The following is a 26,812-nucleotide window of genomic DNA, read 5'->3' as shown; positions in this document are numbered from 1 at the left end:
CGCCTTTGACAAGAATAAGAAAAAAATAATTATATAAAAATTTTATATACACATGTGGACAAAATTGTTGGTACCCCTCTGTTAATGAAAGAAAAACCCACAATGGTCACTGAAATAACTTGAAACTGACAAAAGTAATAATAAATAAAGATTAACTGAAAATTAACCAATGAAAATCAGACATTGCTTTTGAATTCTGATCTGACACTGATGTACCTTGACCTTGGAGTTCACCTTTAATTTCTTTGGAGGTTGTTCTGGGCTCTTTGGTTACCATTCGTATTATCCGTCTCTTCAATTTGTCATCAATTTTCCTCTTGCGGCCACGTCCAGGGAGGTTGGCTACAGTCCCGTGGACCTTAAACTTCTGAATAATATGTGCAACTGTAGTCACAGGAACATCAAGCTGCTTGGAGATGGTCTTATAGCCTTTACCTTTAACATGCTTGTCCATAATTTTCTTTCTAATCTCCTCAGATAACTCTGTCCTTCACTTTCTGTGGTCCATGTTCAGTGTGGTACACACCATGTCACCAAACAGCACAGTGACTACTTGTCACCCTTTAAATAGGCAGACTGACTGATTACAAGTTTGAAGACACCTGTGATGCTAATTAGAGGACACACCTTAGTTTAACATATCCCTATGGTCAAATTATTTTCAATCTTTTCTAGGGTTACCATCATTTTTGTCCAGGCCTGTTTCATTAGTTTGTTTTTTAAAATGATTCTGTTGAACCACAATTCAAAAGCAATGTCTGATTTTCATTGGTAAATTTTCAGCAAATTTCTATTTATTATTACTTTTGTCAGTTTCAAGTTATTTCAGTGACCATTGTGGGCTTTTCTTTCATTAACGGAGGGGTACCAACAATTTTGTCCATGTGCATATATATAGTAAGTCCATGTAAGATATATATATCTTACATTTCTCTGTAGATTAAATGCTCCTGGTTTTTCAAGGTGTCATAAATTCAAACATTTAAGAAATTGTATAATTCAAGGAAACATTTAGTTTCAAAGGCATGTACACTTTATTTGTAAAATGAACTAACGTTTCTCAAAGACAGCTGTGTTTGGGTTCATTTCTGTATAATACTGTTAATGGTCTGGTAGAAATGTGGGTGGAGACAGTCTGACCTAAATGACCCACCAGTATGTTCATTTCTCTCAGATGCTATTGCAGTACAATCTAATGCCTGTATTTTTCTGTGATTTATATTGAGCTTTGAATAACCTGCTATATCTACTTTATTTGCACAATACTGAGTTATGACATTCTGTAGTGAGGGAAAGCAGTCAAATGAAACTTGAATTCACAAGCTTGAATTCATGACTCAGGGTTACAGTAAGTACAAAGCATAGTAGTTAGATTAACCTCCCGAGACCCTGTGTCCTCAAACAAGGACATTAAATCTTGCTCTATATAGTAGCTCTATACAGTGTTTATCAATGCGCAGTAAGGGACATTAAAATTAAATAAGATAGATATTTTGAAAATATTTTCACTGCAATGTGTTTTTGTCATCCAAGGCAGTTGTATTATGTCAAAGAAATGTACAACTTTTTTTCTTTTGTCTTTTTGATGTGATTGCGTTCTATCAGAAGAGAATAAAGTCTTCTAAGTCAGGATATTATAACTGTAACATACTGTGAACTCATCATCGGAACAAAAAAATAACACCAAGTCATTCTCAATATGATAGACCCTTCTCACCTACTCAACCCCCATGTGACGTTTGTGCGGGGTATGATTTGTAGGATGGTGAGTGGGAGAGCTTGGTTTTACTTGTACAGTTCATAATGACTTTTATTTCAGTATGTATGTACTGTATGTATGTGTGACTAATGCCTACCCAGTACCCACCATTTCAATCAGACCTCCCCTACAATAACGCTAACCCACGGGGGAGGTATTTTGCGTACACGGGCAGAATATCCCCACCCGTCAGTGTCCTTTAGGCTAAGAGGGATTCCCCAGGCTTTGCTCCAGTACCCCTTAAAATACGCAAGAAAACTGTATATTCTTTGGGTGGAAACATTTACTCAACAAATATATGGCTTGTACCCAGGAAATATGTATTGGCTATGGGTAATGTTCAAAACACATTCATGGTTAAATGTCAGCTATAATGTTGGGTTATTTCTGAGTTGTCAGGCCCCCCAAACTCGTAATGCATTTACAGAACCACAGTGGATTTTTTTTTATATCTGAAAGAGGACACGGTGTCATGCTTTTGAAAAATCTTAATCCAGCCTAAACTGGTCAAACTGGTTTAAGCAGTATTCTCCACACTTTTAGCTAGCCAGCCAGCATTTCACCTGCTGACCAGCCTAAATAGTCATCATCTAGTCCATCAGTTTGACTTTTACTCAACCAGATTAACCAGCTTTGTCCAGCTAGAGACCAGCTATGACCAGATAGAAAATCTCAAAAACACACCTAAAACCCTTAAAATCCCAGTTATGAGCTAAGATTTTCTTCAGGGCACTTTATTCCTTAATTAACATGTATGCATTTAATTAAAACTAATGTGTAACCTCAACCCAACTCTTGTCCCTATCTGCTTATTGTTTAAGATTCAGAGGAGCATTAGATGCAGGCACACAGTAAACAGTTCATGTGTAAATGTGACTCTCAATCACTTGTATGTCCATTAACCCTGGGGAAATTCCCATAAAACGGGGGATTCCCAAAACCTGGCAGAGGTATGGCGTATTGGTTGCATTTTACTCCAGAGTACTGTTCTTTCTAGTTGGAGCTGAGTGATATCATCACAATCATTATTATTATTGGCCAGTTTGCTTTTGAAAGGAAAGATGGGGGCTTTTAGCTGTCTGTGTTTTGAGTTGCGCACGTTATTTTAGTCAATTATACGATTTGGAGAGGGCAGGCACGTTTGTGGGTTTCCCCCGGAATGTTTTCCTCAGCTGTCTCCCCACTTCTGCAAGTGATCCACGACGACAAGATCTCCGCGCTCATCATCTGTTTCATCAGCTTCCCTGTCATCTCTGCTTCCCTCTAATTTCCAAATCATTACCCGTCTCTCATTGTTCAAATGCCGCCATGCGGAAAGGCATAACCACAACGCCTGAATCAAGGCCAAGACCCTGCTGATTAAAAGTACAAAGAGTGAGGTACAGGATATTCCAACAGTACAGCACCATATATGTACCATGGGGGAAGGAGATGGCAGGGCAGGGACACTTGCTTTTAAAGGTTAAAGGATCGACTGATGCTTGGTTTTCCCTTTTAGGGAATGTTGACTGCGTTTTGTGCACTCAAGGATTATTCAAGGTCCTTGCCCCACCCATTATGGCACAGAAAGTCCTTAGCATGCTAGCTCTGAGAATGAGATTTTATCCGGATCCACAAAAACATTCCCTTCCCTCAAGTGAGCCAATCTGTCACGTGCAACAATTAACCATGCTGTAAAATCCAGCTATGCCTTCTTGACCAGCTTGAAAATTGGTCAAGCTGGTAATAAGTTGGTCTAGTTGGGTATGAGCTGGTGAACCAGCATGGCCAAGCTGGTCATAAAGCTGGCCTATGAGTTGGTCAAACAGCTAGTGCTGGTAGCTGGTATAAGCTGGTAGATGGTCAACCACTACTAGCTGTTTCAAAACATAGCTTCTTGAGCTGGTAAAACCATGTCAAGCTTGGAGCTGGTCTGAACTGGTGAACTAGCTAAACCGTGTAAGCTGGAAGCTGGTCTGAACTGGTCAACCAGCTACCAACTGTTTCAAAAGCTAGCTTGAGCTGGGGGTTTTCTCAGCAGTGAAACTGGTGCTTTGCCAGGGAGAACAGATAATGAACAAAGCAAAATGAAGCTTGCATTTTATACCGTAGAATGTAATCGCTCCCTTTCATAAATTGGAACTGATCAGCAGTTGCTGTGGCTGCCATATTTCATCTCCACATTTTGGAGATTCCCCCCTTGAAGTAAGTGAAGGAAACATCTGGAAGAAAGCATAAAACTTTTATCAAAGCACACACTAACTCTCTGGTCTACTCCCAGTTGTCTTCACTAAATCAGGATTCCCCATTTTCTCGGTTGTTCCTTGAGCGAGATTGCATCACAAATGACAACTTGTATGAATGTGTGGAAGAGCATTTGAAAGCTGTCCGGTGAACTCCAATGACACAGGAAAGTACCGTCCTCTGAAAAGCATCACAGGAACAGGTGCCAAACTGAGATGGTTAATACTCAAATTGAAATCAACCAAGATGGAAACAAATTAAATGTCAAAAGAATAAAAAATAACCTACGGTAAATGCGTGACAAAAATAATTACTTTTACAACATTATATATATAAACCATAAGTTGACCATGGCTTGTCTCTGACTGTTTTTTTCTCATATTTATAAGCCTCATAATATTACATTACATTATTGGCATTTGGCAGACGCTCTTATCCAGAGCGACATACAACAAAGTGCATACCCATAACCAGGGATAAGTTCGCTGAAAGACCCTAGAGGGAAGTACAATTTCAATTGCTACCCGTACAACAAAGATAAGGACCAGTGCCCTTGACTTTCATTGGCACAACACTAGTCCTTATGTTGATAAAGGCCAATAACAGAAGTCAATTAAAAGCCTACCATCAAGACGTTCTCTTATACCTGCACTATGGAAGCAATTGAATACACCTGCAAACTAGAAACACTTGCAAAGCTATTTGTCCCAAACATTATGGTCCCCTGAAATAGGGGGACTATGTATAAAGTTCTATAAGTGTTGAAACCAAAATGTATGAGAATGCCCTTGAACCATGCGAATTATTTGCTTACAAATTTGTGGAGCACAGAGCCAAATCAAGGCAATGTTTATTTGTCCCATTATGGCACATACTGTATAAATATCCATCCGACTCCCCCCCGAATGCCCTTTAGCTCTATTTCACTGTTTTATGTGATGTGAACGAGGTTGTTCCACCACACACAAGAGCTCGAAATGACAGGATGTGTGAAAAAACACAGGAAGTTTAACAATGAGATTCAGAAGCAAAAGTTCCCTTTCTGTACAAGTAGGTGTCTTCTCAGACTGGATATACTAGACGTATGCTTTCATCCATTCTGTGAGATGGCTCCTCTGTAGTTCGCCATTAGTTTTCTATAGTTTTACTACTGTATATGGGAAGTGGTAAAATGAAGCTACCCCATCTTCAGTGATGGTTTCCGAACAATAAGCGAAACCGTGGCAAAATAAAAAAGATTTCCGCTTGTGTCACGAGAGGCTGAGAAAAGAGGCTCAGGCATTTCTCTTAATCATAACTTCCCATCAATATCCATCAGCCCCTCGCATCACTGACTGTAACCCTTTCAGCAGAGGGAAATATTACACACGCTTGCTAAAAAGCAGTCGGCCACTTTTAAACTGGAAGTTTTTCTATTTTCCTTTCCAGTGGTATCACTGAGTTTCTTGTGTTGTCATAGAGAAGTGACTCAGACCTTTACGGCTTCTGGGACTCAGCGAAGCACATAGGCAACTGAAGCACAGCGCATTCCTTCCTGTCTGTCGGCAAAGGGAAAGTCACATTTTCATCAGAAACTACTTCCGCATTTTTAAAGACAGTATGTACAGGATATATTTATCCGTGTGTGCGTGTGTGTGTGTGTGTGTGTGTGTGTGTGTGTGTGTCGAGTATTGATGGCAGCAAGAGACAGTGAAGTCCCAGGCACTTCCATAAAATACCCCACTTGGCTCACTCATTCAAAAAGGACACATTGTTGTAGACTGAGATAGATATACTGTGGGTTTCCAGTCATTGTAGAAGCTGGCTGGCAGTGTGGCACGGGGTTAACGCAGGATATTTTGGCTATTCTTACCGGAACACACTTCTTGCTGAGCCCCGAAATGTGATTCGTGGCTTTCCACCGGTTTCACCAGCGGACAGAGATTCAAACGGTCCCAGTCATTTCACAATACCGCCGTCATAACTTCAGTTATGGCTTTATGGTCACGGTTTTGCTATCCTGCTAGTCCCCTAAATTTTTTATTACAAGCAGTCAGTCATTAGGCCCATTTATTATGACGGGAAAGACGGAAAGTAATGTTTTCGTGGAAACAATACCATTCGTTAAATGTGGCTATTACATACCTGAGCACGACAAGATAGCTACACGAGTGCTGCTAAAAATAAATTCTTATTGTTTTGGAAATGGTATTCGTGTGTTCGTGAATTTATGTTGCTCAATTCGTTTCTTCAATGTTTTATCTGAAGCAACCTATGCCACCATTTTGAGGGCCACTGTCCGTAGTAGGCCAACCAACAATCAATCAATGTGTGGCTTAGCGCCTTAAGCATACGAGTACACTCCCAGTGCCAATTCAAACAGGCTGTTACATTTGGTTCCCGCCCCTCTCAGTAATATTAAGTCACAATCTGTGAGTTGTATTAAAAGCAGCTTGGAGAAGGTCGTATCAGGTTTGGGCACAATAGCACTTGCACTCAAGTTAAGGGGTCGAAAATCATCATAACTGCTTAATCTCTGGTTTTAGTGTATGAAAAGTGTGTGTGAAATGGGTTCTTAAAACAGCATATTTGGACCTACCAAGGCCTTGTTCACAGAAAGGTGCTCCTCTTCCTCGGTACAGGTTTCAACTTTCAACACATACAGCAAAGGATCATTCCTCAAGAAAACCCCTCAGTGAATACGCATTTGCAATATCGGTTGTTCCCGCCGACTGTTAATGGTATCACCGTATCTGAAATTTGTCCGTGTCCGCATTCATTTTTGGGACCTCGCCGAAATTAATAGTTTTAAAGCACACACTAACTATAGAAGATAGTACAGCTGGGACAGGCACAGCTGACGAGTCGAGTATTCACTCTACAAATAAAATGGGGTAAACTCCACAAAATTACTTGTAGGCTATTGTGCCAAAGTGAAACATCCGTTTAAGTACATGATTATCAACATCTATTATCGGACCAAAAGTGAACAATAAATTCCAACAGACAAGGCAAATCCTGCCATACGACTGTATTCCATCTTTCAAAAAAGAAAGACAAGATTTAATATTACTTAACAATATGTTAAAAAAGTAGCCGGATCGGGCCTCAGTGTTAATCCAGTATACACACACTCTATAACAAGATCGATTCTGAGCATTTTTTTCTTTTCCCATTTCATTTCGCATTTTTCATATAAGCTGGCTACAAATAAAAAAATAAAATTAAAAAAAGAAGAAAAATTGCATAACTTTTACAATTTAACAACAGGTTGTTAAATGGAACTAAAAAATAACATCATCAAGTATTAGCCTTCCTTGCTGGATAGTGTCGATGAAGCAAAATCCCTTTTCGTTACTCTGAGCGAAATGTAGGATGTATATGTGACAGAGTTATGAGGATGGGAGAAGTCTTTCACAAACCTAGGCTTCTTAACAGACTTTTTCTTTACCTAGACCATATTGCAGGGACCAAAGCTACCAGTGTTAAAGAGTTGCAAACTTCTCGGTAGCCTTTGTGGTGGACGACAAACTGGGCCTTCGGAATAGAAGCGCTATTCTGACCTTTCTGATTATTCTGATTAAGCATTTGGAGCTCTCTTCGTTTCATCAAGTCGGCCAATTAGAGGCAACACTTTTGGGGGGCAAAGTTAAAAGCCAGGATTTTCGCCATGCCATGCAATCAACAAATTCCCTATGTGAACTAGAAAAAAAAAAAAAAAAAAGTACAAGAGCTATTGATAGGTAGTTATAGACATCCGTCCACATAGATGGACACGTATAGGTAGATACAATCCCTATATCTCCGGAACCGTACCACATAAGTGCGGTGTGGTTTCATGGGAGCTAACCCAATTCTCTCAAGCCCTGTAGGGGGTGCCAGTGCCCAGGGCTCTCAGTGTGCCGTCCAGCACGGAGAAGGCTAGTGGCATGGCGTTCCATGACGAAGCAAACAAGGATTGGTGGTTATGAGCCACCCCGCAGGGGGAAGTGACCGGTGACAGATATGTTCCAGGCAGACTAAAAGCACACAAGCAGACTTGTGTAAAAAGTGGTTATTGGGTTTTGTTTCTTCCCCCCGGCTCCGTTTGAGAGGAAGGGGAAGTTTGCAGCAGCACTGGAGGCAGCGGAGCAGCAGCAGCAGCAGCAGGGGTGAGGTGAGGCAGCAGTGGCGTGGAGGCCGGGGATAATAAAGCAGGAACTGGAGGCGGTTGTTGCCACCTTTGGCATGTAAGCCAGACTGGGACTGCCAATCACAGGGCACGTCGGTAACGGCAAACAGAACAACGTCAACAGCGATTGGAGGATAATTCCCAGCTACGCCTCTTCAACGCGGTCAAGCAAACTATCCGCCAATCACTGTTGGCTTTGTTCCACTTCGAATTAGCAATGTACTCCGTGATTCGTGGATCCCCTCTGGTGACAAAAATGCCGTTAGCCTATTTTACTACCCCTCCGGATACAGCCGTTTCTCGGCACAGGAGGGCTGGGTCGCCAGCCATCACGGTGATTCGGTCCATCCTGCCAGCATCTAGATACGTCTGGCATCGTCAGTGGGCGGCGAAAGTGCTTTTCTTCAAGCTAAAGTTGGACCAGTTGATGGAGAGCCGTTGCCTGGTCAGCCTGGCCGAGTCCAAGCAGAACCTGCAGAGGGGTAATGAAGAGATACAGGTTTTGCAAAAAAGGGGGTATGACGCCATTTTATCTCTCACTCAGGCTGAGGCAACATGCTTGAATGCTGTCACAATTGTTTTTTTGATGACTCATGACCTTTCCAAGAGCAATGACGCTGGCCTCCAGGGTTTGATGGAACAGAAAATAAAAGCTGAATGAAAGAGCGCTGACTGTAAACCTACACCAGGGAGGAGAGCTGGGGGAAACCGGCTCTGTTTTTCAGAAGTGTGCAGTCATACAATTACAGTACGCACATACGACAGAGCAAAACAAACATCAAACTCAGAAGCTGCGCAGTCACACCGAAACCATGACGGTGATTCTGAAAGAGAGGCATCGAATAACAGGAGAGAGGCTCTCTGTAGCCGTACCCCATGGGAAATGCGAGCTCGAGAAAATGGTTCACACCTTTTGAAATACTCCACCTCCCGCTCAGTTTCATCCATGTCCTCGCTGTCCAAGTCGATGTCTTTGGGTAGGAACACGTCATCTAGGTCAGAAAACACCGGTTTCAGAAAACACACTAATAAAAAGACTTTTGCATTCGTACATCTGCACATTTACGTCAAAACCGTATTTGAATTAAACTTTTTTGCATTTTCATTCCTCTGACAATCCGTTGTCTCTGACTAACGCGTGTGAAGGTGTGATGAAAAAAACCTTCGGGAAATATAGAAATGGATTAATCTTTAACTCCTTGTTGCTCACCAATGGAGTTGGTCTTCTCTCCTTTTTTCTTCTTGTTCTTTTTGGTTTTGGTCTTGGGCTGAGGGGACCCTGAGCTGGGGGCTTTGTCGGCCGGTGTCGGAGGATCCATCAGCACCGGTTCTGGTTCCGGCTGCGGCTCTGAAACCGCTTTTTCCTCCTGAACCAGGGTTAGCTGGTTCTGCCCGTCAAGTCTGCCACCCGCCTCCTCCGGGCCAGGACCCCCAGCGGGCGTCTGAGTCTGAGCACCACTGGTCTTCAGACTGGGCTCCACCATTTTGAGGACCTCTGCGGACTTCTTCACCGGCGGCTGCCTTGGCCTGTTCTTGCCTGGGGGGTCCCTGGAGGGGGGCGTTTCTCCACTGCTGTCCAACCCGAGCAGGCGCTGCAGCGCTGTGCCCCCCTGCTCCTCCCCGCATGCTCCCAAGATGCACCGCTCCATGTGGGCCTTGCTGTTCTTCAGGTTCTCCAGGGCGGTGCGGGCGGACTCTTTGAGGAGCCGGGGACTCTGGGTGATGGGCTCTGCCCTCTGCACCTCCCGGACCTTCTCCTTCTTCTTCCTCTTGGCGTTTCGGAGGTGCTGGAGCTCCTGTAGCCGGAGCAGCTCTCGTCTCAGGGCCTCCTCTTCCTCCTCCTCCCTCCGCCGCTGCTCCTCCTCCCGCTCCCGTGCCTCTGCCTCCTGGCGAGCCTTCTCCTCCATCTGCAATACACAGAACCACACCTTTACTGCACAAATACGTGATTAACTGAGCATTCTAATGCTGATGTAACAATAAATCATTTGTTATTTAGCAGCTGCTTTTACCCAAAGCGACGTAGAGTTGATTAGACTAAGCAGGGTACAATCCACCTCGAGCAATGTGGGGTTAAGGACCTTGCTCAAGGGCTGTGGCGATCTTATCGTAGCTACACCGAGGATAGAACCACCAATCTTTTGGGAAGGGGCATTTCACATTTTTAGTACATTTTTACTTTTATCTAAGCAGGCAAGGCAAACTCAATTTTCCCCAACCTGGGGATCCAAAGGCAACCCGCCCTTCACGCTTTTGAAAAGTGTCGTGGGACCTTCAATGACCATGGCGATTCACGTGTGAAGGCGGTGAAGGTCCACCCCCCCACCCCCCCAGGGGCTGGAGTCGTTACCTTCTTCTGTTTGTGGCGGGCGCGCTTGGCTGCCCGGGAGCTGCTGGTGCGCTTGGAGTCCTCGCTGTTGATGAACTGCAGGAGGTCCTCCACATTCCGGTGGTCCTCCAAGCTCTCCCGCTCCAGGAGAGGGTCATCCCTCTTCGGCTGCTCCTCCTTGCGCTTGGTGAGACGCAGACGCAGTTTCTCACGCATCTCTGCATAGTTTCTGCTGGTCGGAGCAGCGGGAGGCTGCAAAAAGTTAGACATGAAAGATAAACTGAAAAATATATTCACATTCATACAAGTGTATGGGCTCAGAAAAAGTGACCCACATATCTCTTTAACGTGTACGCAAGCGCTCTTAAGACATACAGCAAACAGAAAAAAGACAGAAATAAGCAGCATGTATAATGCAATATTGCAAATCCGGTTATAACTCGATCATCAATTGTCTCCCGTTTCTGCATTTTAATTTATTTATTTTAAATGTGATTTTTCACCAATTCTTTGCACAGTAACTGGGATGGATATATATATTTTTATTTCTCATTAACCTCGCCATAACTTGACAAAGCAATTTACGCGGTGTAATTTTTTACTGGAAATGCTAAGTAAACAACGTCGAGTAGTGGAACGGGCGGTTCGTTATTAGTAACTGTGAGAAGAAAATGCGTCTCACCCCTCCGTGCCCGAAGAATTCACAGTAGCAACAGTCACAGTATTTTCCCTCTTTCTGATTGGTGGAGGTGGAGGTGCTGGAGCTGTGTTCGGAGCAGCTGTCCTCGTCCTGACTGTCCTCGCCGTCGTAATGCTGGTGGTCGTAGCCGCCATGGGCTTCACAGCGGTGACCTTCACACTCGGGGTCACTGTAAGGTCAAACCAAGGTCAGAACGGTCAGACCCAGCCAGGTCGACAAAACTACAACCCCAGGATGGAACCTAGAGAGTGCTGCTCATGACACTTAAATTAAAATTAATAATAATATTTAAATTCAGCCCTGCTCCTGGAAATGGACTGCCATTTTGGTTTTCACTCCAACCCTAACAAAGTGCAGCTCATACAATGGCTTGAGATCTCACTGAGCTAATTAGTAGAATCTGCTAATGTAGGGTTGAAATGAAAACCAACAGGATGGCAGAGCTCCAGGGTCAGGGTTGGGCAGCCCTGAAATATATTACATTAACCCTTTCAGTGCCAAGCCCAATAGAAAGTGGCTCCACCCAAATCACAAGGGGTTTTGGCTTCGGTTGAGAAAATTGAGGAAGTTGAGAATTTAGTAGTTTTAGTAGTAGTCTAGCAGCCATTTTGACTGGTTGAAAAGGTATGAGGTCGAGACTGCCAAATTGCACTCTGGAGATTAATAAATAAATACACTTGAGAATGACAGGGTTAATCATGAATTGAGATTGCTCATGTGCTGTGGAGAAACACAATGAAAGAAAAATGAATCTCCACACCTTAGTGAAGGACCTACCTGCACACGCTTGGCGGGGCACTGACCCCGCCCTCAGGGGGAAGGGCGAGGAGGTCGGCGGGGGAGGGGCAGAGGCCTGGGTGGGGGTCCATGAAGCTGGGCACCGTGGCGGTGTTCTTTGGGAAGGGCGGAGCGTCGGTACTGGGTAGGTGAGGGGCAGATGCCGGAAACGGAGCGGTGCTGGAGAGGGAAGGGAGCGGGGCGAGGCCGGTGGGGCTACTTCTCCTGTGGTCCTCCACACTGTGAAACACATCACCTGGGAGACACAACAGGGGATTCAGCAGGGCAGAAATGGCTGACAATTCACAGATTCTGAAACCATTTTTTTGGTGTGGTAAGAGTCAAATCAACAAATTTCAGTCTGCTATATCACACTAATATGCATACCACTGGAAATGAAAACAATGTAATTGGTCAAATAATTGATAAACTACATGCACTTCTACTCAGACAACAAATGGAGGAAAATGGCAAAATATGAAATATTTGGGACAAAATGGTAGTTGCTAATATTTGCACTCTTTCAAAGTAAACAAATTCAAACGCAAAAATGATGCCACCCGATCTGGCTGCTAGCACTGAGACATGGCTAGCAGCTCCTGGCCCCTCCTCCTGCCCTTGTTACCTAGGAAAGTGGGTCTTTTAGGTGAAACTGTGATCTGATTATTACTTGACTGGACAGTGGTGGCTGTGCAGGACACGGACGAGGTAGCTGACGATGTCGCCATCACCACTCTGTTGGCTTCCATGAAGGCATCTTGGAAATTATAGAGACACTTCTTCTTCGCGGAGTTCTTCCGCTCCCTGGTTTCCGTGGCGACAATAGGCTCGCTGTTGCATGATGGGGGTTGGAGTTCCAGTCTGGCCTCCGGAAGAGTCGGCCCCAGTGTGTCACCTTCCAGACCAAATAAAAAGGAATGTAAGACAAAAAGCGAAGAGAAGGAAAGAAAGACGAAAAGCGAAATGACCCTGGCCATGGTACCTGGCCGGGGCTCCGGGAGATACACAGCTGGGTTCCAGTTCTTCATGGTGGTCTCCCAGATGTTCTCGAACTTGAGCGAGGGGGTGTGGAGGGAGCTGTTCCAGTCTCCGGCGTTGCTGAAACAGTTCTGATAGAGGTGCTCCTGCAGAGACGGGCTGAAGGCCGGCGGCTTGCCTGCATGGTTTAGCGTTGGAGCTGGCGGAAGGGTCTGGAACAAACAGAGGAATGAAGAAAGCTTCATTCAAAGAAGACTTTCAGTGGGAATGAGCAGTTTCTAATGATATGAATGTGAAAAATAACGGAAAAACATTGGTACAAACAGAAACCGATCAAGAGGGAATGTTTCAATGTCAATCGCTGAACTTGAACAAGAGTGACACCTTGTGGTAGACTCAAAAAAGGCACAAGTACCTGTTTGGCGTTGTACACTTGACCTACATTCATTCTTCCACACTAGTTTGACACTCTGGTAAATGTTAATGGTGACAATCTCAGTATTTTTCCAGGTTCATGCTTGGCAAATGTCATGGGTTTGAAGTGTTGAGTAAATACCATAAATACCAAAAAGGGGTCAATCCCAAGAAACTTAATTCATTATAAGTTGTGCAATAACATTTCTGTAAATGTGTCAGTTAGCCAGGAAGGCTAATTCTCAGTAGTCTTTGGGCTGAATGCCTTTGAGCTGTGGGAGGAACTGGAGTATCTTGAGCAAGCCTGTGGGGAGAACATACAACCTCCACGCAGAGAGGGATTCAAACCCAGAACCACCTTGTGAGGAACCAGTACTAAACACTGTGCCTTGGTATCTCCAGAAATCATTTCCTTTACATGTCGACCAGCAGTCAGTCACAGCGATGGTCTCAGTGGCACTGCCCTCACCTTGCTGTGGGGGAAGTTGTGGCCGGGGTAGAGAGAGGGGTGCAGCAGGGGCCGGGGCAGGTGTGCCACGCTGTGCAGGGGCAGGTGGCCGTGGATGTGGGGGTAGAGGTGCAGGGCGGGGTGCGAGGTCTTCTCCGGGAGGAACTGCTGGGGGGCGGAGAGGGCGGGGGGCGCCACACACGTGTCCTGCTTACAGGCGTGACACTCACACGCGTGTGGGACCTGCTCGGTCTGAACCCGCAAAACACACAACACGGAGCCGGTCACACCGTCACCGAGCAGCTATGCTGCCTTTATTATTTATCTAAATTATTGTGTAGCATGGATGATATTTTACTTTATGGGACAATAATGTTCAACTAATAACGTCAGTTAACTAGCTAACTAACTATGCAAATAAGCCCAGTGTAGTGAACAGAAATACACACAGAGAGACCGGTGCGCAGTACCTGCTGGGCAGGGTAAGATGGGGGAGGGCTACAGATCTTCCCTGAAAAGAGATCCCCCTGTGGGCCAGGAGGCTCACTGCTACGCTCTCCATCCACCTCATCCTCCTCCTCTTCATCCTCCTCATCTTCCTCTGAGGAGCCGCTGCTACTGCTCACCCTGGGAGACTGGAGGAGAGAGAGAGGGGTGAGGGTTAGGATCAGTCTGGGAGACTGGAGGAGAGAGAGAGGGGTCAGGGTTAGGATCACTGGGAGACTGGGAGAGAGGGGTCAGGGTTAGGATCAGTCTGGGAGACTGGAGGAGAGAGAGAGGGGTCAGGGTTAGGATCAGTCTGGGAGACTGGAGGAGAGAGAGAGGGGTCAGGGTTAGGATCAGTCTGGGAGACTGGAGGAGAGAGAGAGGGGTCAGGGTTAGGATCACTGGGAGACTGGGAGAGAGGGGTCAGGGTTAGGATCAGTCTGGGAGACTGGAGGAGAGAGAGAGGGGTCAGGGTTAGGATCAGTCTGGGAGACTGGAGGAGAGAGAGAGGGGTCAGGGTTAGGATCAGTCTGGGAGACTGGAGGAGAGAGAGAGGGGTCAGGGTTAGGATCAGTCTGGGAGACTGGAGGAGAGAGAGAGGGGTCAGGGTTAGGATCACTGGGAGACTGGGAGAGAGGGGTCGGGGCTTAACAACACGATAAAGCTGCAAAACTTGCTTCCGAGATGGTGGAACTGCAACAGCCTTTAGAGGGGTAGAACCCACATTTTCATCAGAGTTCTGTTAAGGTTCTATTAAGTACCATGAGAATACACCAAAGAAGGGGGATACAACTAAATGATTACATTAAGTTCCATTTTAGTCATTCTCGTTAGTGAGTACTTTATAACAGAACTTGAAATCTGCACCAGGAACAGACACACAAGCAGGCGAGCAGTGCAGGTCTGGTCTGACTGTTTCACTGAAACGTGATCTGCCCCTGAGACTGCAGACACACGCAGTCCTCACTCTGAGACACAAAGCGTATGGCTGTGTGTAAGCGTAAGAGCACAACGATGACTCAGCACTTCCCGCACTCCACAAGCGCTTGGAAGGAATGACACACCTGCCCGTTTAACGCCGTGCTTCCCTGCCCTCCGTTCAGCTGCTCGCGGATGCCGTCCATATCCGACATCATCTCTGCGTCGCCGTAGCTACCCAGCGGGTAGATGTCCGCAAACTTGGACAGCGGGAGGGCGTCGTGGTCAACTTCTCCGCTACGAGAAGAACAAGAACAAGAACCTTCATCTATAAACGTGTAACAAACATCAGTGTTCAAGCTGGTAACAGCAGTAATGCAGGAGTTTCTGAGGTATCAATGTGACAGTTTTGTGTAGTCTGTACTGCTCAGCGCCATTTCTAAATCTCTACCAGTTTTCGGATTTAAAAAAAGGATTATGCCTGTACTCAAAACGATTCCAGACTAGTCGCCATTTTATGTTGAGTACGTAATTTCAGGCATGTGTTCAAAAAATACAGAAGGCAAGTCTTCAAATCTCCAGTAAATTAAACCATCTTCATGACTTAGACAGAGGAGATGTGTGCTGAAAGGTGACTCACAAGCAGGGAGCACCCCCTCTGTCTGGGAGGATGAGGTGCGGGTGCTGTGGGATTGGGACGGGGGAGCCCGAGCTGGAGTTTGAGCTGGCTGAGGACATGCTGGGGGGGTGCAGCTCAGACAGGAAGTCTGGGGCAGGGGCGGGGCCGTGAAGGCCCTCAGTGACGGAGGAGTCCATGATCCCGCAGGTCAGGATGTGCGAGAGGCTGCAGTCATCACAGGTGCACCTACGGCAAGAGAGAAGGGTCAGTCTGCAGTCATCGCAAGTGCACCTACGGCAAGAGAGAAGGGTCAGCCTTGTGACAGACATCTGGGAGACTGGATCAGTCAGTTAGTCTACAGCTTTGTGTCAATGTGACTGATGAACCAATGTGTCAGCTAACAATTTTACCATGAAGCCCGCTAAGATGACTGTATTTATTACAACATCGGATATAACCAGTGGTGAGAATTTATGCATTAGATCAGGGGTAGGCAACCTTGGTCCTCGTGCACCAGAGATGATCCTGGTTAATCCAAACCCATGATAACACAACTGGATTCCTTTTAATTAGTTGTAAATGCAAAAGACCATGAGCTGGAGAAACTCGCATTTCACCATTCAGAATAGTCAGGCTCAGACTTTTAATATATCAAACTATTGTGCTTAAGCTCAGTTGGAACAGAAAACAGAAACTTCAGGACCAGGGCTGCCTACCCCTGCATTAGATAAATGTGCTGCACAAACAGTATTGGCCGCATTTCCCGAACACGTTAAGAACGTTCTTAAGCTAAGAAAGTTCTTAAGGACTGTCAATTAGAAGGTCCTTAAGAACTTTCTTAGCTTAAGAACGTTCTTAACGCGTTCGGGAAACGCGGCCATTGTCTTTCACTCTTGCAAATTCCACATGAGAACTCAGACAGTGGTTTGGACTTGCCTCCTCCGGTAGTTGCAGTTCAGGCAGTCTGGAATACTCAGTCTGGAGGATAGGAGGTGTCTCATAGTGTCAGTGAAATGGTCTGCAGCAAGAGGCTTCCTATTGTTCGTAGACTGAAATAAAAAAGGAAAGCCTGCACTTACAATAGCACGCAGTGGCGCAAATATCAGCAATGTTCGAAAGATTAAAAATATATGAGGAGTTAGTCAATCTATTCCATTTAGAGATGCACCAAGATACACCTGCTATACGTATTGTACATATCAGGGCTGCCAAACCCTGTTCCTGGAAATCTACCATCCTGTAGGTTCTCATTTCAAACCGAATTTGGCACAGGCTCAACAAGATCTCAAGCTGTTGAATGAGATGTGTGTTGTTTGCGGTGGAGTGAAAACCTCCAGGATGGTAGAATTCTAGAAACAGGGTTGAGCAGCCCTGCTACAGTATATAACCAACCAAAACTGTCCAGTTGAGCAGTGCTACTAAACTTCATACTGGATGAAAAGCTTACCTGGTCTTCGACAAATCTCCTTTGTTTGAAGAACTCCCAGTCTTCTTTCAGAATTTGTTGTTTTGTTCTTAACGGCTTGTTGGGAAATAGACAATCAATTAATCAACTGACCCACACAGTAACAGAAAATATGACATACTACAAACATGCAAGAGTGTAGTAGTGTGGTTGAACTACTATACTTACATTTCTGCTTACTAATGATTTGTGTGGTTCCTTCTTTGGATGCGTGTGGTTCTGTCCTTCAACCTTATAAAGTAACTGCCAAGCATTAAAATAAGGTATCAACAAGGTTATGTTACACTTAAAACAATGATCGAAAAAAAAAATTGAAAACAAGAAGGTATCAATCCACATACACTACAAGCAGGGATAATAACACACAGGTAAGGCAGACATGTTGTCACCTTTCATATAGAAACCAGAGAGGAGCTGCACCAATCAAGGGCTATATCAGCAATGAGAAACATAAAAAAAAACACAGATGGTGATTGGTGGACTGGTTATAGTCCTAGTATCCCTTACAGCACCTAGGAAGAACAGCCAGTATCCACCGGTTATTGTTGCTGTTGTTCCATTAGTTATTAACAACATACACCGTGATTGGTGGAGCTTCACTCTGGTTTCAATGTGAAAGGTGATGACACTAATCTCTCTTTAACCCTTCAAAGAGCGAGATCACATATGTGACTAGAACTAACTGAACATTCTAATGCTGAAGTAACAATCACTACTGGTAAAGAAAAGCAATGGAGTTCTAGAACACCAATGTACAAAAAACTACAAAGGCTTAATCCTTCCTGACTCAAAGGCCAGCGGTGACTCACCTGCTCATCGACATAGTTATCGATCCTCTTCTCACACTCCAGCCACTCCACTGCTACAATGTTCATCTCCCTGTCCAGATCCTGGTAGGTCTGCAGCAGCGTGCTGTACATATCCTCACTGTAAGAGTCACGGGAGGCTGTCCCATGCCTGGCCAATCAGAGACACACACACACACACACACACACACAGACAGACACACAGACACACACACAGGAATCTGAGTTATGAGGGAGCAACATCAGCTCTTGCCAAGTATTTAATGCAGCTTTATTGGGTGTGAAAAAATGGTCTTGTAAATGTCATCCTATATGCCAAGGATCAGCGAATCACAGTCCCAGAGGAGCAAGAACTGCTGGTTTCCCAGGGTCCCTTTACCTCAGAGTCAGGTGTAAAGACATTTAGACATTCAGACCAATCAGCATAGCACTAACTGTTCAGTTAATTAGCCAGGAGACAAGAAACCCAGGGCTGGATTTGGATTTTAGGGGCAGATTTGATGTTTTGTGCCATCTTATATCATCTCATATAGGATTCCTAAACACCTCACAGTCGCTGTTATATAAAACTTGGCCGTGTTGGGAAATGGCTCAATTTTTACCTTGTTGGCATAATAAATAACGATTGTAAAGCAATCTCGTTAATCTTCCACAACGTGTCATTTTAAATAAAGTTAAGAATTAATTAGCAAAGTACATAGAACTGGAATGCTTTCATCTTGCTCCCATGAAAATATCTGCACAACCCACACAAGCCACATGGTTCTCATTGTTTTTAATGGCAATCGATAGTCAGCCAATATAAATGTTTTTATTTTTAAGTGCTAAACCTACCTTAGTTGTGCAACCAGAGATGGTAAACTGTTGTGCAAAAGAGGTTCTGAAAATACAAGATTTTCAAAAAGGTGCTTGTTGTGCAGTTCCCATGTCACCTGGAACTTCTTCAAATGCTCGTTTTCCTGGAAAAAGATAGAAAAGTGCAAAGCACTGGTGAAATGACTGCGTTCCAATACAGAAACAGATGTCAACAATGATATGAACAAAGCAACAGCACCTTGCACGCACGCACGCACGCACGCACGCACACACGCAGCAGAGGGCTCACCAGGGTGAGGAGGAAGGAGCTGATTGTGCGGGAAGCCTGGCAGAGAGCGCTGTACTCCTCCAGGAGGAGCGAGATGAACTGGTGCGCCTGGGGAGGCCCTTCCTCCAGCGCCGTGACCTTTGACCCCGCCGACAGGTGTTTGAGGAGGCGCACCTTCACCTCCAGCACGTACTCCCGTGCCTGCTGCTCCAGCCTCTGATACAGCTGGTACGGGTCCCTCTGACAGAGCCTGGACATGACACGACACAAATAACATATCACAATGACAAGAACAGGCTATTAAGCCCAATAATAACCGCCATGGTCCTACCACTGAAGTGTACCCAACGCTGAGTTTACCGAAAAACTACCCGAGATAGTATCAAGCACCGTATCAAGCCTGGTGTTGAAAAACCCAAACCCCCAGAGATTCTAGAGATATTCCACAGTGAACACTGTGAAAAAAGCACACAAGAGCCACTCTCAGAAAAACAAAAGATGAAAGATGACAGGTTTGGGGGTACCTGTCCACCAGCCCCTTCACTCCCTCTTTGTCCCGATCCTGAGGCTGGTCCTGGTCGTCTGCCAGCGGCGTTCCCGTTTGCCGGTAAATGTACCGGACCATGAAGCGCACTTCCGACCAGGACTTCTGCATCTCCCGGGATTCCCTCTCCAGCTCCGCCGAGCTTTCCCTGAAAGAGACGGGAATGCCATACCATTGCTCACTACCAGGGCCTCGCACAGAACTCACGAGGGGCAGAGAGAGACGGGCACAACACCCTAGACACCTAGCTATTGCACAGAATATGTTTTTAATGAAAATTAAGGAATGAAAATGACTGGCAAGAACAAAAAAAACAACATATAAATCATATTACCAAATGAGAGGGGCACATTTGGAGCAACGGGGCAGGCGATTGTGCATCGAGCACCACTCCCCCTCTCCCGCACTTGCCTGTTCACCACGTCTAACCTCCAAGTCTTTCCCTGCTCAGGCTACTCATTACATTACAGTTACTTAGCTGACGCGGTTATCCAAAGCGAATTACAGTCGATTAAACTAAGCAGGGGCCAATTCCCCCCTGGAGCAATGTAGGGTTAAGCGCCTTGCTCAAGGGCCCAACAGCTGCACTGATCTTATCGCGGCCTCACTGGGGCTTGAACCAGGTCCCAGTCAAGCACCTTAACCACTAGGTTATAGGCTGCTATAGGCTGCTACTCGAGCTCTGCCCAGACAGGCTGCTTCAGTCAGTCAGACTGTGAGGGGTGCAGGAGTTGGCTCTGTGCACTGGCCTCTCCGTTGGCCTCTTCATGGCCCTCTCCACGGTCGGTCTCACCTCTGCTCACTGCAGACGTCACAGCCGCACAGCGTGTCCACGGCGAGAGGGGGCGGGGTCCGGCTCAGGGCGGGGGCAGACTGTGCTTCTCTCGCAGACTCCCTCGACGGTTCTCCGTTCGCCATGGAAACGTGCGACAGGAAGTCCTGGTTCTGCACCCAGAGAGAGAGAGAGAGAGAGAACAACACGTGTCAACACGTGAAACACTGCTGGGATTTCTGTCCCAAATCTGTTTCATGTCACAAGAACCAGTTTGTTCATGCAGTAAGGGAGGGGGTTTTCTCCTTTAGGCAGGACAACACTTCAAAGGATCATGGGAAATTTTCCAATTTCTCTGCTGGAATTATGCCTTAGGTCAAGACCAACAGAGAAGCAACTGTTCAAATGAAGAAGTGGGACATCGTGCTAGCAAAGACATGAACATAAACAACTGCTAATCGGGCCAACTGCCACGAGCCTCAACACATATAGAACCACATACTTTCTCATCGAACACTAGTCATGGCTAATATAACCCAAAAAATATGCAATAATGCATACTGCATACTGAAACGGAGGCTAGAGGAGCACTAGCTTCTGCGATATGACGTACGAGAGTGAAACAAATCTTTTGGGGGAATTTTTTGAAGGGCAGGGAGTCAATTTCACTGACGTTAAATGAAAAGGGGGTTGTTAAATAAGGATGTGAGCCACTGGGTAAATATGATTGGAGGGGAACGGAAAGTTGACATTTGATCAACATGTACGCCCACTGGTACATGACATAAATTTTATTCATTTTATGGAATACATACTTTTAGACATATTCATATGATTATGAAGAATTGAGGAAAAAGTTAATTTATATTTCAGCTCATCTTTAAATGCCTAACACGAAATGAAATGCGGTTGGCTAAGCGAGTGCTCAAGTCGGCCCCTGCCGGTCCAGGCCTTACCCCCAGCGAAGGCTCGGGGGCGGGGTGTCGCTCCTCCGTCTCCACAGTGCGTCGGCATTCGGGACACACCCACAGGGGCAGTGCCAGCGCGGCAGAGCTCTTTGAAGAGGCGCAAGGCGCCATCGACCCCGGCTCAGGGTACGAGCTGTCTTTCCTCTCCCTCCTGCACAGCAGACAGCGCTCCCCTGTGGTGTAGGGCGCCCTCTGACCCATCCCGAAGGTGAACGGGGTCTGAAACAAAGAGTAAGGGGGCAAGACTAGTCAATTAAGAGCATGGTCACTGGGCACATTGTATCCCCATGCAGAGTAGGTTTTTTTGGAATGTTTTTCAACATTCTAAGTCAGAGTTCTAGAACTCCACCGGTGATGATTGTTGCATCAGCGTTAGAATGTTCCATTAAGAACATTCTAATGACATATTTCCATTCCAACGCCATAAAAGGTTAATTAACACCATGGCAACGTGGTGGATACATCACAGTTTAAGATTAGTGACGGACTGTCATGCAATTTGTGTCACGAAACACAACTGCCAAGAGATCCTCTGAGAACAAAAAACAAATGCGACCCACTTAAAATGTATGGCACACAGCAGCTCAAAAACTGTAGGCACTAATTAAAATGGACCTGGGTGAATCCTGTTAAATAAATAATACATAATCTCAGGACTTGAATAATAATTAGCTGTGCAAAGGGCATCGTTTTTATTTCCAGTCGCACTTCTGCAGTTGGACCCTTGAAGTCATTTTAAGCATCATTAAAATGTAAAAAGGGAAAAAAGAACATCATGCAGAACACCTGCGTAATAATAATAATTACCTGTAGGACTCCAGTGAAGTCAGAATTCACTGGCCCTTCAGAAAACTGTGTACCATTCATCGAAACCTGAAGAACAGAAAATACCATTTTATAAAGCCGTCCATAGTTTTGCACTACACAGAAACCCGACGAATGCAACAAACTGCCACAGACCAGGGATCACCACAGACTCTTCTGGCTTTTGTGAACTGCCTTTTTCGGGGTTTTGCCTTGGACGCAATGTGTACATCAATGACTTAAATTAAACAGTGGAGTACAGGAGTACATCAAGAACTGCAGATGCAGATACAGTTTTCCAGTTTGAGATTCCCCTGTTCTAGATAATGTCACACAGCATCTAATTCTGGAGGTTACAGCATACATTTGTCAAAACTGATAGTTCCTTGTTTTTCTTGGCAACTTTGGAGTTTGCTATGCTAATACATGCTGTACTCCTCCTGTACTCCTCCTGTACTCTCCTGCGAAGATATTTCTGTTTTATTTCCAATGCAATGAATGCACTAGATAGTAAATAAATTTTTTTTAAAGGATACCGTCACTATTCTAAAATGTCACTGTTACACACGTAGCAATACAAGCACAGAGACATGGATCAGAAAAGAAAATCATTAGATTGCATCAGACCTGTTACAGCATGCCAAAACCGTGCTGCAGATGTTGAACCAATGTCTGGCAGACCAAAAACCTTACAGAAGGCATTCAAAAACTACCACAGCAATGACGCCCTACAGCCAAGTATGTACTGTTCATATTCACATTTAAATATGAGCTACTTAAACTGTACCACTTTTGAGGACAAAAAGATGGTACATTATGCCAGTAAAACACACAATTCTGGAAACGAGAATAGTCAGGTCTGTCGGTTGTTCTTTAAAAGCCACAAGCTCTTTAATAAGTGTATTAAATTGATATGATGGTGATCTCTCAATCCATATACAGTGACTTACAAGGAGGATAAAGCAAAACACAAGAACGTTAAAGAATGTGGCATAAACAAACTTGTTTGTATTGAAACACAAACATACTGTAACTGCAAATCAGTTGTTTTGCAAATATTTCACCAGCTCAACTATTTTTTCAAGGCTTGAATGCTGTCACATATTTTCAATACATTTGAAAAAACATGTTTTTAAATAACACTTGTCTGCTCCCTGTCCAAACACAACTAGCAGAACGAATGTGCTAGCATTAGTCTTGCATTCGCTCAAGCACTGTAAATGAATGCGTTTGATTTCTGTAGACTGGGGAATGTATAACGCGTCAGGATGGCGTAAAGAATGGCCTACAAGGTTGGTCCTCCACTTGTTGATGTCAACAATGACCACTGCTTCCTCTGACCACTGGGCGTGTCAGGAAATACTGGGTTGCCTGGGTGTGTCCGGAGGACGAACCTCTTTTTTGTGTTTAGGCAAGCCATAAAATCGAAGGGTGTGACTTTCTAAAAGGAATGACAGATTTTGCTTCATAATCAGTTCTGGCAGGCAAACCTTTAGATGATCATATAGAAACACTTGACTGTCACACTCGGTTTCATAATTAATTGCGACACTTATTAGCCAGCTAGCTACTACCTGTTCGCAGACGCATATATTGCAGAAGGTGCAAGAGCCACTGAGAATTCACTCTCCGTTTGGGAAGGGTCCGACAATATGGACAACTAGCCAGCTAGCTACCGAACTTTCAGTGGCACAAATTTGCACGCATGCATCAGCAAGCTATGTAGTTACTTAACGTTTCTAGCTAGCCAGCTAATGTCAGCTAGCTAGCTCCCAGCTAACCAGCGATTCCGTCCAGTGACAGTTGCTATACATGTTGATGTTTTAAGTGGACACCCAACACAATCATCACTAACGTTAAAGTTAGCTACGGGAACATTCTGAGCCAGTTTATCTGGGAAGCTAACAAGTGAGCTTCATAAACTTGTTAGCTAATTAAGTTAGCTAGCTAACATGAGTGGACGGTTGAAAACAACCATGGCCAGGCCCAATTTATGATCTTAACTAAATCCAAAATATGCATAGTCAAGCTGGTGAATATTTAACCTAGCTAGATAACTTGCAAAACTGTTAAAGTTGGCTCTGTGTTAGTTGACAGTGGATCACTATTAACTGTTAGTATATGGTATAGGTTAGGTTTTAGCTCAGCAAGCTACTTGGCTAACAAAGCTAACAAAACAAACAGCGATCACCTTATCCAGACGGCTAACTTAGCTAGCTAGCTTTAGCCAATTTCTCCTTTTGCTTTACATCAGCAAGGCCTAAAGGTGCATTAGCTAAGTTGCTGGCTAGCCAGAACATTACCGATTACGTATCCTCACCTCTCCATTCAGGCCTGCGATGCTTCCTGTGTTACCGCTTCCAGTTGTTAATAAACCCATTATGGACTCTGGTGTTCCTGTGGCTTGGGGACTTCTGACCGTGGCTGGAACCCCGGCCTTGCCGCTATAGCTGCTAACACTGCTGCCGATGATGCTACCGCTGCCACCGCCCCGCTTGCTTTTTCTGCGCTTGGCTCCTCGTTTAGCGTCGGTTGGGCTCATTTCACTCCTAAAGTCACAGATACGCTGTCTTCTGAAGGAGGATTCGTTTCAGGCGCAATGTCAGGATTAAACCCTTACCTGAACAGACCTTTTGACAGACTCCAAAATACTGAAGTCTGTCAGCACTTCCAATACACTAAAGATCTCAGATCCAATATGGCCTGCCCAACAGGAATGAAGCACTTGAAGTTACGTCAATACACAAAGGGTGTGCGTGCATGGTATTCTGGGAAATTGTGTTTTTAAACTCCTGCTGACTTAAGATGTGTTGGAAGTCTCTGAAGAAATAGTTAAAACTAAAGAACAAATATGTCATTTTTATAAAGTGGTATACATAATTTTGCATTATACAGAAACCTGATGAACGCAACAAACCACCACAGGGAACTCTATAAGTTTATTTGCGTGGACCAGGGGACTCAAACTCTGGTCCTGGAGTGCCACAGTCTGCTGGCTTTTGTGGTTTCCTGTCAACCAGCAACCAATTTAGCAACCCTCGAGGATTTGTGTTTGAGATCCCTGTCTTAGACCCCATGGCTTAGCCATATACAATTATGACTAAGCCATACCAGAGCTGTGATACCAGTGCTATGAAATCATGAGAAATCCAGCATCACAAAGAAAATGTATTTTTGGTAGCTAGTTACATTGGGTGTGCTCCTCATACCTTCAACATACATTCTATGACACTTCTTAATGATGAATTGAATGATATTCTGTGTGTAGACCATGGTACAAATCGGGCTCTCACCGGTGTTCTGCAGTGTTTTTAAACCCCTCCAGACCTGAGCTGTGTTGGAAGTCTTTGAAGTCCATTTTCTGGGTTTTGATATTATTTCAGTTTCAGTGTATGATTGTGATTGGCCGAAACACTTTTTCCCGTGATGAAGGATAAGTTAATTATCTTAATTTAGACCACACAAAACCACTGAATGCCCAATAGAGAATGAACGTCAAAATATCGACAAGTGATGGAAAAGATTGTCAAAATGAAACAAAAAAAGTACTTTATGTATACCAAAAAAGTTAGTCCTTATCATTCTTGAGTGATAAGTTTTTCTTGACAAATGGTCTTTTGAGGATATGGCCATAAAATTGACCCAAATAAAGGACTAGATTATTTTACAGTTCACTAAGATATTATAGCCACATGGGGTTATGAATCAGCTACATTAATTTGTAAATGTTATGAGTGCCTTGCTGTGCTTAGGCGCATAGAGCTGAATTAAAACTTACGTTTCGTGCAGGCAAGTAGGCTACAGGTGGTAAATGTGACATTTCTCATTTTTAGTCCTGGCTTGAAAAATTATATTCATGCATGGGATATTTTATTTTCAGTTATTTTGTGGTTACTTATCACAATGATAATTTGCCTATTTGTAAATGAATACATACATTAATACATTAATTAATAATACTCAGGAAACAACTGGAAGAATAATCATTAAATAGGGTAATAGCAACAGGAGTTTCGTTATGAATTTGTTTGAAACTGACATACGCAATACCAGCTTTACTTTACATTTGAAGAGTAAACATAATCATTCATCAATAGATGGCACTGTCTGTCTACACCAAAGCGGTTTATTTTGCAAATAATATGATGTCTCTGTGGAATTAAATTCTCATTTTCACCACAAAGACATTCAATGCTAATGTTTCTAAGTATTTACATGTTTCATTGTGAAGGTGAACTACATTTTCTTTCCACTCCATTGTCCACAGTATTATGTTCATATTATTGCAGTCAGATTTTACCTGTGGGCATACAAGCAATGTAAGGAGAGTTTCAGGTCATTAGACTGGTTGTTAAGGTTCATAACAAACAAGTCAGTGGTTCCTTTTTTCTTTTGGAAGAATTAGTATGCAAAGACATAGTTTGTTGATCTGCATTTGTAGAGGATATTATGTCACACAGCTTATGTAAAATTAAGGAAAAAAGCAAACCAAAAGGAAGCCAGCTCTTCAACTCATTGTGATACAATGAATGATAAGCCCATTATGAATTTTTGAAAATTGTATATTC

General features: G+C 44.4%; 1 protein-coding gene across 6 annotated transcripts; it reads right to left on the bottom strand.

Moving 5' to 3' along the window:
• Positions 1-6,977: 6,977 nt before the first annotated feature.
• LOC133135567 (protein FAM193A-like) lies at positions 6,978-24,942 on the bottom strand. 6 transcript variants are annotated; one of them, XM_061252661.1, is made up of 23 exons: positions 24,565-24,942; positions 22,248-22,313; positions 21,429-21,659; positions 20,494-20,645; positions 19,681-19,848; positions 19,178-19,406; positions 18,907-19,031; positions 18,076-18,223; positions 17,435-17,509; positions 17,249-17,323; positions 16,738-16,850; positions 15,823-16,047; positions 15,329-15,479; positions 14,249-14,413; positions 13,800-14,030; positions 12,921-13,128; positions 12,564-12,833; positions 11,939-12,194; positions 11,144-11,330; positions 10,483-10,713; positions 9,343-10,039; positions 9,043-9,124; positions 6,978-8,604 (listed from the first exon to the last, which is right to left on the bottom strand). In XM_061252661.1, the coding sequence occupies exons 1-23, from the start codon at positions 24,784-24,786 to the stop codon at positions 8,511-8,513; spliced, it is 4,401 nt and encodes a 1,466-aa protein (XP_061108645.1). In that variant the 5' UTR covers positions 24,787-24,942; the 3' UTR covers positions 6,978-8,510. The 6 variants fall into 6 exon arrangements, with proteins under 6 accessions (XP_061108645.1, XP_061108647.1, XP_061108642.1 ...); XM_061252663.1 differs by having other exon boundaries at positions 12,609-12,833; XM_061252658.1 differs by having other exon boundaries at positions 12,564-13,128.
• Between the last annotated feature and the right edge of the window lie 1,870 nt (positions 24,943-26,812).

The sequence above is a fragment of the Conger conger genome, chromosome 8 (genome assembly GCF_963514075.1).
Source record: "Conger conger chromosome 8, fConCon1.1, whole genome shotgun sequence".
NCBI lineage: Eukaryota > Metazoa > Chordata > Actinopteri > Anguilliformes > Congridae > Conger > Conger conger.
The sequence above is the reverse complement of the archived record's forward strand: the minus strand, read 5'-3'. Positions and strand labels throughout refer to the sequence as shown.